Raw genomic sequence first — 13919 nt, 5'->3', positions numbered from 1 at the left:
GTTTGATTAGATTTGTTGCTGGGTTATTTTATATTCTCAAACTGTGGCTTGAGAATGTTGGTTATTTAGCTGGGTTAAATCCACACTGATGGGTAGTTTTGATTCTGTCTTGAACAATCTTCCAAAACATAGGTCCTCTACAAACAGCAGAGGGAGCCAGTTTCTTAAGTTAAATGAAGGTTTGTACCTACTTCTGTTTCTAGCAAGTGAGGATGTAGAGACAGACAAATGGCAGTCTCTATTGTAATACAAAATTATAGTAAATTAGTGATGGGTTTTTCTGTAACGTTAGCTTGTCTTAGATTGTGACTTTCATTAAACATTAGCTGATGTTAGTTGTTGACTTTGACCTAACAAACGTTTGCTAAAGTCAGCTTGTGACTGTCATTAAACATCCATTAGGTGACGTTAGTTTTAGAACATTCTACTCCAGACGGAGACCAAGCAGTTTCAATGTGATGTGGTGTTCTCTGTATTAATACTTGAGGTTGGCCGTCAGGTATGGACAGCTTCATCACAGACAAATGTTCTTTATGGCAGCATTGTCTTTTACTGAGAGAACATCTTTTTAGAAAGCCTTATAGCAGTGACCACCAACTGGCGGCCCGCGGGCCACATCCGGCCCGCCAGACATTCTCATCCGGCCCGCACGACAGGGGTGACTGTGGCGTTGGCGGAGTGGTTACTGCGTTCGGCCCCCACCCATTTTTTTTTTTACAACGTCTCGTGAGTAAGGTGCAGTACCGGAGTCCAACAGAGAGGCAGCAGCTGCGGGACAGTAGACTGCGTACTGCGAAACCTTCCCTGCCTTGAAGAAGAAGTAATCCTTCGTTGTGAAGAGTCTGGTTAATGCGCTCTGCACCACAGCAGTCGCCTCGCTGCGACAGAGTCCAACAGAGAGGGACAGTAGCCTAGAAGCAGGGTTGGGTTGTAACGGAATATATGTAACGGCGTTACGTAATCAGAATACAAAAATCAACTAGGCTAACTGTATTCAGCTGGCGTTACATTTGAAAAACAAATAATCTGATTACAGTCACTGTCGTAAACCTTAAGTGAATATATTTTGGAATACTTATTGGAATTATTGGTGGAAAAGTTTCCTCACAAAATGTAATATTCATTACCGGCAGAACTGTGTGCACACTGCACAGCGCTGCAGCATGTCTGAGCCAGAGAGCGATGCAGCGTGTCTGTGAGGCCCCGCCCCCGCACGCAGATGAGAGAGATCTCTTTTAAAATATATTGAAAGTTAGAAACGGAGATGGTTAGATAAAATGTGCAAGATAACGTTTATGTAGAATTTATTTATTGTCGAAATGATGACATTTCATAACGGGATCAAAATAAATGGCCTGCTGCTGCTGAATGCATGGGGCAAGCGACTGGAAAAAGTTAAAAAAGTTATTACATCGTTTCAGATAATAATAATAATAATAATAATAATAATGATAATTTATTCTATTTAGGGGCACCTTACAATTCATAACATATTCCAAGGAAAGGTTTTAAGACAGTACAAAGAATGAAGTCCGGAAGATGTTTTTATGTGGGGTGCAGAAGAGAGGGAGCTGTCCAGAATGACACCAAGATGTTGTGTTTGAGTTCTTGATAAGCCATTAAAACAGTAAAATAAGTGTCTCCTGTTCACCAAAACATACCCATCTGTTATGGAAAAAGAAAGTATTCCAAAAGTAATCTGAATACGTTTAAGACACGTAACTGTATTCTGATTACCTTCAGAGCATGTATTCAGTATTCAGTGACTGATTACATTTACAAAGTAACCCTCCCAACCCTGCCTAAAAGTGATCCTTCGTTAGCGTGAAGAGTCTGCTAAGCTTTATGCGGTTCCCCCCCCGGCCAACAACTTCAAAATTCTGGGCTATATAGAAATCGCTGGCCTGCGATAGTGTCTATTGGATACATTTTGGCCCTTGGACAAATGTAGTTGGTGATCCCTGCCTTATAGTTTGGGATTGGCTGAACAGGCCTTGATATTAGCACACAATGCATTTGAGAAGGAAGTGTTTGAAACATTCTGTGCCAGCAGCAGAAGCGAAAGACCCATATTTGGTTTTTGTATCTTTACTCACGTCCTTCTTCCTTCCTTCCTTGAGTTTGTTTTATCATGGTCCTCTGCAGATATGCTGTTTTGCTAAACAAGGCCAACTGTCGTCTGAAGGAAGCGTTTAAAACATTCTGTGCCAGCAGCAGAAGAACAAGCTTTGGTTCATGTTAATTTACAAACTCTTCAACTACAACCGTAGTTATATTTAAAAACATGTTAGAAGGCCTCACAAAATACTTTCATGCAAATTAAAATGTGAATGTGTGTATAACAAAATACATCCGTCATAAATGAAACCGGAAACAGACATAGGCAAGATCCTCAGCTCGATGATTGGATGGTTTAGCCGCAATGCACGCTGGGATTTGGTGTTTATAAGATGTGAAATCTGAAAACATTTTTTAAAAATAAAATAATACTTTATTCCGAGTGTTCTTGCTTTTCTCTTTGAAAGTAATCACATAACGGCATTGTAAAACACGGTTCGGCTGCATTAAATATTACATATCTGCCGTAGTTCTTTATTTATAGAGCCCTGCTGAGAAGACTTCTGGACAAACAGGAAGAACTGCCGCCAACACTGAAAACGTGACGTGGATCATAAATATATCAACAATTAAACAACATCTTACATTTCTTTTCAGACAATACGTCTCTTTGCAGGATCAACAATAATTCGGCTGACTTTTATATTTGATCCAATCGGTAGATTGGCTGTATTTACACCATAACGGTGCAGAGCTGATAGAAAGGGACACCTGGTGGTTGAAGCATGTTATTGAATTTCATTATTTTATTATTAGATATACGACTGCATGATATCAAGATAACAAAGAAAATGTTCAAGAAACCACCGGCTAAAAAGCTTAAATAAATGGAATTAAACTAATACAAAAATCCCTGAGATGCTGGATTATAGTATTATCCCTTTAAATATGTTACTATACTCTCCATACCAAGCTTTTGCACATGTTTGTCAATCCTTAAGTTTGTGAAACTGCAAAGAGTGCACTTTATTTTTTAGATGACAAATAACAAAACTGATTATTTCGTAGAGATTGTTATCCCTGCTGTGGAAATCTGGCAAAATCAAACCCTTTTAATTATATCAAGTGTTCAGTGTTCAGTGTGTGTGTGTGTGTGTGTGTGTGTGTGTGTGTGTGTGTGTGTGTGTGTGTGTGTGTGTGTGTGTGTGTGTGTGTGTGTGTGTGTGTGTGTGTGTGTGTGTGTGTGTGTGTGTGTGTGTGTGTGTGTGTGTGTGTGTGTGTGTCTGAGCAGCAGCTTTGCCTGTCACAGCCACATCTTATTTAATTATACTCTTTGAAAACACAAGAATAAACGTAAAAAAAAATATATATAATAGCATTCAAACTATCACTGCGTTTTTCTTATTTAGGGAATTATGTCTACTATTTATTTTTCGTTCATTTCAAAATAAAAGTAATTGGCTAAACATACTAAATCTAAAGAAAGTCGGTTGCACTGTTTCTTGAAAATGTTTGCATCTCAGTCAACTTTTTTTATTTTTTTTATTGTGCATTGCTTAGCAACACAGCATCCTTCGTCATTAGAATAATGTCTGCGTGTACATTTTATACATTAGATGATTAAACTGCTGAATAATCGTTTAATCATAGTTGAAAATGTTAAGTTGGAGTGTTGACAACAGACAGAAGTAGCAAAAGCAAAACAGCTTGGTTCGATGTCTATCTTAAAAATGAATCACATGCGAAAACCACTGGGTAAAAGTCAGAAGTGAGCAAGTCATGAAGAATGTGTCCTTGGCTTTTGTTAGAAATTAAAATCAATGTTTTGATGGTATAATGTGACTTAAACATACCGTCAGTTTAAACGCTCTTTTATACTGAAAAACCAGAAATTCTTGTGCACAAGCAGTTAAGCTTTTATTCTGAAAATCCTTCATCTACGGTTAGCATTTAGCATGTGGCTAATATACGAATTCCTAAAGAGGTGAATTGAGAAGCGAAATGACGTGGTGTGGTGAAAACCGAAACCTACTGATTGAACACTACAACGATAGATGTCGAGATACTACCATGTTGAATATTAAATGAAAGTAGAGTTTATTTGAATACATTATTGTTTACAGACGAGAGTAGCATGTGACAACATCCGGAATGACCGGAAACCAAACGAGCCGAGAAGTATTGTTTAGAGTATTGATTACAGCGTTTAGAATGTGTTAAATGAAAAGTGATGAAAGAGAATATGAGGAGAAACGGCGTGTTAAGCATATATTGAATGTGAAAAGAACCTATCCTCTGTTTAAATGCAATAACGGACATTAGAGGCGAGGCGAGCCGGCTGGCGGGGACGAGCCAGCAGAGGAGATATATAAGGGCACCGCTTCTCTTGCTCATGAGAGCCGGATCACAGCTGTTTTCTGCCGGAACAATATTCTGTCTGTAACACTACCGCGCCTTTTTTAATTAAAGTATCCCATTTGAATCTTCTCAGAGACTCCATTTAGTCTCATTTTAAAGCTTCTCTCCTGGACGCGAGAATAAAGAACAAATTTAACACTTTGGGTCAATGTGTGTACCTTGCGGTGCACTATCAGTGTCTTTCAGTATTTTAATCAAGAGATGTCAACCTGTTCAGCCCTGAGCCTGTTGTTCAGGTCTCAGGCTCTAAAATGACATTCCCACAACAAATGACCATATCTTCTAAAAGGGGTAAATTAATAATCTTTGTTCTCAAAGTAATGATAAACCTGTGAGTTGGATGTAGAAGAGTCAGAATCAATATAGATGTTTTTTATTTAAAAGTAAATTCAGATTGAACATAGTAAAAAACTGTAAATTATATTGTCCGTCCAAAATATCCACATGACTTATAGTGAAAACTCCCCTTGGATGATGGTAGTAGACTAAAAGCTTTACGAATCCTATAACATATAATAAGTACCCTGTATCAGGATTGATGCAAAACAAGTGAGAGGTTTAACCACCGTCCTACCGACTCCTGAGCCACAGATGTATCTTTCATTGAATTTGTCACATGGATCGTTTTTATTCTGAGTTCAATTTCACAGCGTTTATAACTTTTTTAACCTAATTGTGGTTTTTATTGTCTGTTTCTTTTCTTTTTCTGATGACATGGTGGAAGTTGTGCTCAATAAATAAAGTGTGATTCTCAAAGGTTCGTGCTTCTTTTGTTGAAGTAGAATGGTTCAATACAAATGTAAGTATGTATATTATTATATCTTAGAGTACACAGTGCTTATTTAACTGTACTTTAATTCAAATGTAAACATGAATATTGAAATGTTTCCTTCATTTTATTTGCAATATTACGTCACTCAAACTAAATTAATAACAGATCTGCTTAAGCTAGTCATTTCAGATATTCTGACAAGCTCTTACAGAGACGACTAACTCTGACACAGAGACAGTTGTTCAGCTTTCAAATCCTGAATGTCACCAAGAGCTCCGTTCCCAGCTGTGTGCGTCACTCTTTAGTGTCCCCTTGTCTCCCAGCTGTGTGCGTCACTCTTTAGTGTCCCCTGCTCTCCCAGCTGTGTGCGTCACTCTTTAGTGTCCTCTGGTCTCCCAGCTGTGTGCGTCACTCTTTAGTGTCCCCTAGTCTCCCAGCTGTGTACGTCACTCTTTAGTGTCCCCTGGTCTCCCAGCTGTGTGCGTCACTTTTTAGTGTCCCCTGGTCTCCCAGCTGTGTGCGTCACTCTTTAGTGTCCCCTGGTCTCCCAGCTGTGTGAGTCACTCTTTAGTGTCCCCTGGTCTCCAGCTGTGTGCGTCACTCTTTAGTGTCCCCTGGTCTCCCAGCTGTGTGAGTCACTCTTTAGTGTCCCCTGGTCTCCAGCTGTGTGCGTCACTCTTTAGTGTCCCCTGGTCTCCCAGCTGTGTGCGTCACTCTTTAGTGTCCCCTGGTCTCCCAGCTGTGTGCGTCACTCTTTAGTGTCCCCTGGTCTCCCAGCTGTGTGCGTCCCTTTTTAGTGTCCCCTGGTCTCCAGCTGTGTGCGTCACTCTTTAGTGTTCCCTGGTCTCCCAGCTGTGTGCATCACTCTTTAGTGTCCCCTGGTCTCCCGCTGTGTGCATCACTCTTTAGTGTCCCCTGGTCTCCCAGCTGTGTGCGTCACTCTTTAGTGTCCCCTGGTCTCCCAGCTGTGTGCGTCACTCTTTAGTGTCCCTGGTCTCCCATCTGTGTGCGTCACCCTTTAGTGTCCCCTGGTCTCCCAGCATTGTGCATCACTCTTTAGTGTCCCCTGGTCTCCCAGCTGTGTGCGTCACTCTTTAGTGTCCCCTGATCTCCCAGCTGTGTGCGTCACTCTTTAGTGTCCCCTGGTCTCCCGCTGTGTTCATCACTCTTTAGTGTCCCCTGGTCTCCCAGCTGTGTGCGTCAGTCTTTAGTGTCCCCTGGTCTCCCAGCTGTGTGCGTCACTCTTTAGTGTCCCCTGGTCTCCCAGCTGTGTGCTTCCCTTTTTAGTGTCCCCTGGTTTCCCAGCTGTGTGCGTCACTCTTTAGTGTCCCCTGGTCTCCCAGCTGTGTGCGTCCCTTTTTAGTGTCCCCTGGTCTCCAGCTGTGTGCGTCACTCTTTAGTGTCCCCTGGTCTCCCAGCTGTGTGCGTCACTCTTTAGTGTCCCCTGGTCTCCCAGCTGTGTGCATCACTCTATAGTGTCCCCTGGTCTCCCAGCTGTGTGCGTCACTCTTTAGTGTCCCCTGGTCTCCCAGCTGTGTGCATCACTCTTTAGTGTCCCCTGGTCTCCCAGCTGTGTGCATCACTCTTTAGTGTCCCCTGGTCTCCCAGCTGTGTGCGTCACTCTTTAGTGTCCCCTGGTCTCCCAGCTGTGTGCGTCACTCTTTAGTGTCCCCTGGTCTCCCAGCTGTGTGCGTCACCCTTTAGTGTCCCCTGGTCTCCCAGCTGTGTGCATCACTCTTTAGTGTCCCCTGGTCTCCCAGTTGTGTGCATCACTCTTTAGTGTCCCTGGTCTCCCATCTGTGTGCGTCACCCTTTAGTGTCCCCTGGTCTCCCAGCTGTGTGCATCACTCTTTAGTGTCCCCTGGTCTCCCAGCTGTGTGCGTCACCCTTTAGTGTCCCCTGGTCTCCCAGCTGTGTGCATCACTCTTTAGTGTCCCCTGGTCTCCCAGCTGTGTGCGTCACCCTTTAGTGTCCCCTGGTCTCCCAGCTGTGTGCATCACTCTTTAGTGTCCCCTGGTCTCCCAGTTGTGTGCATCACTCTTTAGTGTCCCTGGTCTCCCATCTGTGTGCGTCACCCTTTAGTGTCCCCTGGTCTCCCAGCTGTGTGCATCACTCTTTAGTGTCCCTGGTCTCCCAGCTGTGTGCGTCACTCTTTAGTGTCCCCTGGTCTCCCAGCTGTGTGCATCACTCTTTATTGTCCCCTGGTCTCCCAGCTGTGTGCGTCACTCTTTAGTGTCCCCTGGTCTCCCAGCTGTGTGCGTCACTCTTTAGTGTCCCCTGGTCTCTGTTGTATTTTGAGCTTCTTCTTGTAGTAAACGCTGCGCATGTCTCCTCAAGTTGCTGAATGTTCTCTAAACGCTGCATGTGTTGTTGATGAAGATGTTTCTTTATGTGGAACGTTTTAGTTTTTCATATCTGCATCCTGTCTCAAGCTGCAGCAAGTTTCTCCTGTTGGAAGAGTTTTGGGTCGTTGTAGAGCATTTTGCACCTGTCGGCCACCGTGCCCTCTGTTGGAAAGGAGCTTCTTCAGAGCCAACTGAAAGGAAATGTTCCTGACAGGTAACAGCCGAACAAAAACACTGACCTCTGATTCTTTCCTTTCCAAAAATAGACGAGAACAATGCGTCATCAAAACTCTCCTGACGGCAAAACAGAATTATTTATTTTAGATCATACTCAAAGAAATACATGAAAAGGCATCTCAGTTACTATGACAAGAGTATTTATAGCCACTTTTCAGAACTCCATGTACACACACACACACACACACACACACACACACACACACACACACACACACACACACACACACACACACACACACACACACACACACACACACACACACACACACACACACACACACACACACACACACACACACACACACACACACACACACACACACACACTCTCTGAAGTCTTATTGCAGTCGGCCTCAGACAGACGTCTCTCTGATGGATGCGATCTGATCCGTCTGCTGCTCCCCGCGGCTCAGCAGCGTTATTGCTTTGTTTGAAAAGTTGATTACTTCTCCTGCGCTGACGGCGGGAGAAAGAACGTGAAGCAGCGAAATGATCATCGGAGTCTCTTTCCAAACCAACACGTACTATACATGATTGACTTATTACTCCTTTATTCATTTGTAAAAATAGCCTCGAGATCTCGCCACATCGAGGGGATTCTGTTACTGTAACTCTGGAGGCTCATCAGAACAGTCTCAGGTGATGTTTGCACAAAGGACTGTAGATTAAAAGCTCTGATGTCATCGAATCCACTTTATAACAGATGTGTTGACGGGATAAATGAACACGAGGAATGATTACAGCTGTGTCAGTGCTCATGTGGGTAGATGGATATTGCTGTAAGACATATATGAAGCATTTTAAAGCCATCGTTCATGATCTTTTCATACCTAATTTGTTTAATGCAAAGTGAGTCAGTCACCACGACAATGTACCTGGACAAAACAACTACAAACAGACACTAAACTAATACTGAGATACGCAAAGACACACAGATGATGACAACAACAAGAAAAGTGTCAAAACAACCAAAAAGTTCAATTTAAATGATCGAAATAATAAAGTCTCTGTTCCCTTCAGAACAAAAGCCTTGCAGTAACTGCGTGATGCCAGTAGGGGGTGTGATGTTCCACCAAAAGGACTCTGACTCTGCTTGTGTGTGTGTGTGTGTGTGTGTGTGTGTGTGTGTGTGTGTGTGTGTGTGTGTGTGTGTGTGAGTGTGTGTGGGTGTGTGTGCGTGTGTGTGTTTGTGTGTGTGTGTGTGTGTTTAATAGCGTATTTCTGTATGTTTGTGGATGTGTATTTGTTTGTAGTTGAGTGTGCTACAACACAAAATTTCACAACTAATGTAAAGTTCTTCAACCATAAAACCAACGTATCCTATTTTATACAGTTGTGTGTGTGTGTGTGTGTGTGTGTGTGTGTGTGTGTGTGTGTGTGTGTGTGTGTGTGTGTGTGTGTGTGTGTGTAGAAAATAATTCAGAAAACATTTGTTCTACATTGTCCACTCATTGTCACAGTAACATTTGTCACTTCCGGGCTTCCGTAGCTCGTTAACGTCCAGCTGCTGCTTCCTCTCCATACTTGAGTCGGACTACACTTATCCAAACAATTAAAATACATTTCTGTGTCGATCATTCACAAGAAATATCCTTTAATTGTAAAGTCAAGTGTAGAAATATCCCATGACCTCCATCCTCTCCCCCGCGGAAACACACACATGGAACGACACCATGGGAGAGTGAAAGTGTCATGCAAGCTGAAAGAAGACACTCACACACTCACACACACACACACACACACACACACACACACACACACACACACACACACACACACACACACACACACACACACACACACACACACACACACACACACACACACACACACACACACACACACACACACACACACGTTCTTAGAAGTTCTACTAAAAGTATTCATTGTGCAGATTGGTCCATTTCAGAATAATAGATATGATATGTTTTATAATGATTGATCATGAAAGTGTTCTCAAAGCTGGTAAAGCTGCAGCTAGTTTGAATGACTTTGTATACTGCAGGGTAGCTGGTGGATTTACTCCAGGTGGAACTAAAGTCTGATTTAACACTTGATTAGATTTCACATCATTCATCCACATCTGAGAAGTAACTAAAGGTATTAAATACATGTAGTGGAGGAAAAGTATTCAAGTCCATCAACATTGTACTTAGTTCATTTACACCTCTGAATGAACCTACACACCTGCAGCAGAGACGCCACCTCTCATATATTTCTCCCCCGACATTTTTGGGGGATCTTTGCGCACACAGCGACGCCAAATCCTCCGATAACCGGACCCAACACAGAAACTGAAACAGGAGATTTGGAGATGACTGATAGTGGAACCTGCTCTGCGTAAAGGCGGTATCCAAAATCGCTTCACACCGATGTCAAATCAGTTACTCCACACACACACACACACACACACACACACACACACACACACACACACACACACACACACACACACACACACACACACACACACACACACACACACACACACACACACACACACACACACACACACACACACACACACACACACACACACACACACACACACACACACACACACACACACACACACACACACACACACACACACACACACTCGCTGCTACATGTTCTGTTTCCCATCACGGGAAAAACATCGTGTTGGATTTACGCACGGATCCCGAGGTCCAGCTTCCTCCTCTTCCTCCTCTTCCTCCTCTGAATAAACCAACTTCTGCCTCGTCTAATGCGTGAAGTGGAGGCTGCCGCAAATTCATTACCGGCACCAAACACACACACGCGCACACACACACACACACACACACACACACACACACACACACACACACACACACACACACACACACACACACACACACACACACACACACACACACACACACACACACACACACACACACACACACACACACACACACACACACTCACTTCGGTGACAAAACCTACCGGGCACTGCACGTCTCTCCATCCCCTCGCTTCTCCTCCGCGGTGCGCGCCCTCCATCTCTCCATCTCCGTCTCCGTCTCCATCCCTCTCCGCTCGGGCATCAGCGCCGTATAGAGGCTCCGCAATCACGTGGGTCGGGGGAGAAAAGAGAGAGAGAGAGAAAGAAAGAGAGAGAGAGAGAGAGAGAGAGAGAGAGAGAGAGAGAGAGAGAGAGAGAGAGAGAGAGAGAGAGAGAGAGAGAGTCCGTCCTCCTCCTCCTCCGCAGTGTGCAGTGTGTCTCAGACTCGGAGCTGGAGAGTCAGAGCTGCTCGTCTGGCGGATCTGAAGCGAACCCTCCCCCCGGCGTCTTCTCTCATATTCCCCGCTTCCCTGCGCTCTAACTCCGGGTTGCTTTTTCTCCGCGGAGCCCTGGAAGCATCTTTCTTTTTCTACTAGCCTTCTTGTTCTTGTAGTTCTTCTTCTTCTACAACAGTTTGGGATTACGGTGATTTCACTCGCCTCCTCTTTCCGCCGCTTCTTCTTCTTCTTTTTTTTACGCAGCGCTTCTTTTGGATTTCACTGGAGAGCAAACGATCAGCTGATAATTTAGCGCGGTGGATCCGTGGATGCGCCTTTTGGGCTCGAGCTGGATATGGAAATGCTGACATTGTTGTTTCATTCCCTGTGGATATTGCAATGCAACACAGTGAGCGCAGACTCCATCATTCACATCGGTAAGACATCACCTTTTCCTTTTGGCTCTGCCGGAGAGCAGCTTGCATTAGGGAAGAGTTTCTGTGCATCCTCTGTGGAGAAAGAAACTCGACCTCACGTCTGATTATCATTCTGCTCCGTGTGGTGATATGTGGAGAGGAGGCTGTTGCATTCAGGCAACATGAAGTGTCCCTAAAGTGTTGCTCCATCCCTCCTTTCATCCTTTCCTTCCCTCCATCCTAAGCAGGCAGCTCGCTTCACATTCACACGCAGAAAGCTGTTAGGAGACACCGGCCTGACATGAGTGTTTGGGGGGTTTTGCTTCATCCTCCCTCCCTCCCTCTTCCCTCCCTCCCTGTTCCCTCCTCCCTTCCTCCTCCTCCTCCTCCTCCTCCTCCTCCTCCTCCTCCTCCTCCTCCTCCTCATCCATAAGCCTGAACTTTGAATTGGACGTGAGTGAAATGTTAATCACCTCTGCCAGGGGAGGAGATGACAAAGGGGGACAAACGCTGACTGTTTGAGCTCCGAATCCCTTTATCCATCGTGGTGATTCATGTAGAGTCACTTTTTCTTTAAGTGAGGTGATGGGGGCATCCCTGACTTCATATACACCCCCCGTGTGCACCAGGTCCACTTTGCTGCGAGGTGATTGGATCAGCTTGGATGAAAGCCACGCATGAAGCAAAAAGAGGAAGTGAGAATAATAATAGAGATGCAAAGAAAGGGTCTTTGGTGCTGCAGCTCAGACCGGTGGCAGCACTGCGGTGGCCTGCATGGTGTCGCCATGGGGGGGTGACAGGAAGCTATTCATCTAATGAGTATACATGCATGAAGCAAAACAGACTGAGATGTGATGCAGAAAGCTGCTTCTCCTGTAGTCTGGGAATGGAATTCATGCTGCAAGGTTTTCGAAAACATTTACAAATATTTTCAGAATTTCATCCCAGAAATCACAAAATAGACTTAGACATACTTTAGAGTCATTTCAACAAGACACAGACTGAACTAGTAAAACGACATTTCGTTGAACTGGCTTACAGGAACAGGACAATATAAACACTTGCTAAAATTGGACATATAAATAAATAATAGTGACGGGTGCTGATAAGATTAAAGATAAAGCGTGTGTTTAAAATATAAAGACTTTCTATACATATAAATCAAATAGACATACTAATAGAAAATATGTGCGCTTTACACAGCCTAATGTAATCTCTGTTACTGGTCTACTTAATATTCAGCAGTCTGATGGCACGGGGGAAAAGCTATTACAGTTCAAATAGGAACTGTATAAAAACAAACACAACACGATCATTGCTCTGAGAAAGGAAACAAAGGATGGATTCGATCGAGGGAATGTGTTGAGTCTCTGAATGCACGAGGCCCAATCTTTGACAAACGTCATGCATGCAACCAGCTTTAACTCAACAGTAATGGGCCTGTTATCCATTAGAGTAGCTGCTATTGCAAAGTGGGAGACTCTCTCCTTCACACTGGCTGCTTAACCCCGGTATGATCTCTGCTGGTTCACACAGACGACTTACAAAGGAAATGAAAACCTGCTGCGCGCTGAGAAGCAGACATTGCAAGTCTCTTTTGGCCACTTTCTGAGGACAGTGCTGGAGGCATGGATGGAGGCACAGATGGACGGTTCTCTGCTGTCCCTCCGGAGAAAATCTGTGTTTAGTTTGCACATGGAAACAAGAGAGGGAACAGTGAGACTGGATTATGGAGAACACGGAGCGGCAAACACAAGGAACACATGAAGGAGGGCCACGCACACTGGAACAAGAGCTGCTCCAAAAACAAGTTAAACAAAAAAGAAATCAAGGTGTTTTCACTTGAAATCAGTTCAAAGACCTGCCAATAGATCAAGTGAACATTAGCTTGGTGAGATCTCTAGAAATAAGAAGGGATATTTAGAGAAATCAGATTTTGTAATTATCAGGAGAACTCCTGTTGAACTATATTTGACCAGAATCAGGAAATGTTGTTTCAATAAGCCGCACATGCTCAGAACGTTTCTGTGTTCTGATGTTAGTCTGTGATTTTCTAATAGTTACGTAAATAAATATTAGTTTCATCTGAAATACAACTCAAAATAAGATGTTTTGACTGAACAAGATGATGCATTGTCTAAAAACCAGAGCCTATATCTCACTGCAGTGTTACTTCTGAAGTTATGATGTCTGATATCAGGAGTAGAGACACATTCTGATGTTAGACACATATACTGGGCAAGACTTCAAGTTGTTGTCGGGCAAATAGTGAGACAAGACGTGGATATGAAACAATGAGCAAAGAACGTAATCTGCTGGTACTTAGATGTGTGCTTCAGAGGCCAAGGAGATGTGTGGGAATATGCAACAACCAAATGCTGCTTGAGCTCCAATCTGGAGACACATGTCTGGGCCTTTTGAACCAAATCCTCCTAACATGTCTCT

General features: G+C 43.7%; 1 protein-coding gene across 1 annotated transcript in view; it reads left to right on the top strand.

Annotated features, from left to right (window-relative positions):
• Window positions 1-11066: 11066 nt before the first annotated feature.
• The window catches only part of LOC307024818 (glutamate receptor ionotropic, delta-1-like), a 558994-nt gene continuing 556141 nt past the window's right edge, over window positions 11067-13919 (top strand). The window contains 1 exon segment of the mRNA XM_079659241.1: window positions 11067-11495. Coding sequence (XP_079515367.1) covers window positions 11414-11495 — 82 coding nt within the window. The 5' untranslated portion in view covers window positions 11067-11413.

This window comes from Notothenia rossii (assembly GCF_949606895.1).
Source record: "Notothenia rossii genome assembly, chromosome: 11".
Taxonomy (NCBI): Eukaryota; Metazoa; Chordata; class Actinopteri; order Perciformes; family Nototheniidae; genus Notothenia; species Notothenia rossii.
This window is presented reverse-complemented; position numbering and strand designations above follow the sequence as displayed.